This window comes from Apaloderma vittatum, unplaced genomic scaffold, assembly GCF_000703405.1.
Source record: "Apaloderma vittatum isolate BGI_N311 unplaced genomic scaffold, ASM70340v1 scaffold19825, whole genome shotgun sequence".
NCBI classification, from domain to species: domain Eukaryota; kingdom Metazoa; phylum Chordata; class Aves; order Trogoniformes; family Trogonidae; genus Apaloderma; species Apaloderma vittatum.
The window spans coordinates 8,984-11,891 of NW_009717873.1; the positions used below are offsets into that span (position 1 = coordinate 8,984).

Genomic DNA, 2,908 nt, shown 5'->3' on the forward strand with positions numbered 1-2,908 from the left:
ATCGCCTTGCCTTGGATCCCATCTGATGTGCACCATCCAGCTTGCGGGGATGGGATGGGATGGGATGGGATGGGATGGGATGGGATGGGATCATAGAGTCATCAGATCATAGCATCATGGAATGGTTTGAGCTTTAAGGGATACCTTCCATAGGACTAGATTGGACTAGATGATCTCCAGAGGTCCCTTCCAACCCTTGAAATCCTGTGATTAAGCACACCTGAATCACCTTTGCATCTCCAAACAATCCACACTAGACCAGGTTGCTCAAAGCCCTGTCCAACCTGGCCTTGGGATGGGATGGGGAAGCAGAGATGCTCAGCTCTTTGGTGCTGTGCTGGGTTGTGAGGGCAGCAGCAGAGAGGTGGCAGTGCTCAGGGACACGAGTCTGATGGCAGCCTGGTGCCAGCGGGGAGGGTATGGCTTGGGTGGGCAGGAGCTCGAGGAAGCAAACTCTGCCCTTTCTTCAGAGCAACCCTTCAAGGCTGAGGGCAGCTGGCCTGAAGTCTTGGCTGGGCAGATGGAGAGCAGGGAGAGGTTAAAAAAACTACGAGGATCCATCAGACGTCTCAAATCATCACCTGATGGGCTCGTCTGTTGGCGTTGGATTGCAGAATCTCCACGCTGCCACCCAAGCCACGACCCAGCAGGGCCTCCTGTGCCACAGACTCTACCTTTCCCATGCCCAGGCATAGCGTAGAGGCTTTCTAATTAAAGCAATTTACAAATTGCTATTATGGAATTGACTTCATTGGAAAGAGTTAAAATATTTAGCTTGATTGAATATCTGCTAGCCTTAATTCAGAGTTTATTTAAGGGGAGCTTTTGCTTGTCATCACTGCTGCGTGCCTGGGTTTCGTTATTGCCAAGTGGGATGGCCCAGCCTCGCTCTCCCACCGCCCCATCCCATTAAACCAGGCAGGAGAAATGTTCCCCTGCTTCCTCGGTGACTTTTCTTCCCCAGCAGGTCCCTGGGCTGGCATTGCCCCCAGATTTTATCCCCATCTGCTGCATTCCAAACAGATAGAGTCCAGAGGGGAAATACAGGACCAGCCCCTCACCTCAGGATCTCTCCGGAGCTCTCTTGGTTCCAAACCCACCCCCCACACCTGTCCCACACTTTGTGTCCCCAAGGGACCAGACAGAAGGGACCCTTCCCTCCACCCCAGCACGGTCCGATTTGGACGCTCGTCATTGCCAAATTCTTTCCGGAGGATGCGCGGCATCATTTAGCTGATGGGTTAATTATCAGGTTAATTAACCATCGGAACAACTTACCCGGAAACATGGAGATTTTTCACGGCTTGAGGATTTCAGTCAGGCTGCAGGGAGGGGTGCTGAGAGCCGTGGTTTGGCACCAGGGAGGGGTTGGAGACCCCCAGTTCACCAGCCCTGGAGGGGATGTTCATCCTGGGGGCAACCCAGCCATGGAGCCCCGGTCCCAGCAGCACCCACCCTGCCCCAGTGATGCTGGGGGGGGATTTTTTTACCCCCCTTCCTCCATTCTCAGCCCTACACAGAACCCACAGAAGCCACGGGCACCGTGAAACCCCCTCCTTTGGTTCCGTGGCATTAATTTTATGATATCCCTGGAGCGGTTCCAAAGCAAAGGTTTATGTGATATGATTACACCAGGTGAATTGTCCTGTATCTGTTTAATGAAACAGATACTGTGTTTAATGATTCTTCAGGGAATTAAATACAGTTAAACTATTAATCAGGCCGTGGTTTCTGGGGGAGGACAAGAGGAAGAGGCAGGTACGCAGAGCTCTTATGCATTGTGAGACAGATGTGCACAGCACTGCCAAGGGAGTTGTGGCTCGTTATTGATGTTTCATTATCCATTTTATCACTGGTTTTCTTTTAGAAGAGGATCAATTAGTGGGAAGGATCGTTGCAAGATTTTGGCAGGGAGAGTGAGGCAGGGTGGCCTGGGGATGAGTTAGGCTGGAGGGGGTTGACACCCGCATCACCGTGTCCCCTGCTCCTTCCAGAGTGGCCGGAGTTCGTGGCCAACTACGCTCCGTGGTGGGCGACCCACACCCTGGACTGGCTGCGCTACGGCAAGAAGGTGCTGGTGGTGCACTTCGAGGACCTGAAGCGGGACCTCTTCGCCCAGCTGCAGCGCATGGTGGGGCTGCTGGGCATCACCGCCGCTCCTCTGCGTCGAGAGCCAGAAGGACGGCAACTTCAAGCGCTCTGGCTTGAGGAAATTGGAGTACGACCCTTACACCCCCGAGATGAGGAAGATGATCAGCGGCTACATCAAAACGGTGGACACGGCTCTGAAACTCCGAAATCTCTCGGGGGTGCCGGATGACTATTACCCGAGATGATGGTGACGACGGGCGGGGGGGACCGGACCCTGCGCGGAGAGGAAAGGCTCGGTCTTCCCAGCCTCTGCCTACTTCCACCCAGTGGGTGGCTTTTCTTTTAATTCTCCATCTGCTGCAAATTAGCTGTTAATCGCCTCCCTGCATGACCAACGAATGGTCCCCAGCCATCGCTGAGCTTGCTTGCCGACCCCGGGCACGGCGGCGCTGCCGAGGGGACGCACGGTGCCTTCCCTGCTGCAGGGTTCCCGCTCCGACCCCTTCCCCTTTCAGCTGCTGCATCCCCTCCTTGGCAATGCAACGGGTCGTTCACGCCCAGTGGGGACACTGCGGTGCTTGTGCCGTGCCTGATACACTCCCCGGCACCAGCACGTGGTGCCGCAGGAGCTGAGCTCCCCTGGGGTCCCCAAAGTCCCCTCACTCCTTGGCCAGCCCTCTCATAGATGGAGCCCAGGGGACGAGAAACGGGAGGGGTTGGCATCACATGGGAGATGGTCCTGTGGATCCTGGGTACCACAGGGAAGATGCTCCCGTGGATCCTGGGTACCACGGGGGAGATGCTTCCCTGGATTCCG

General features: G+C 55.5%; 1 protein-coding gene across 1 annotated transcript in view; it reads left to right on the top strand.

The window, feature by feature from the left end:
- Positions 1–2,338, top strand: part of WSCD2 (WSC domain containing 2) — a gene marked incomplete at its 5' end in the record, with an annotated part of 7,189 nt that extends 4,851 nt beyond the window's left edge. The window contains 3 exon segments of the mRNA XM_009870071.1: positions 1,318–1,349; positions 1,995–2,154; positions 2,156–2,338. Coding sequence (XP_009868373.1) covers positions 1,318–1,349; positions 1,995–2,154; positions 2,156–2,336 — 373 coding nt within the window.
- Between the last annotated feature and the right edge of the window lie 570 nt (positions 2,339–2,908).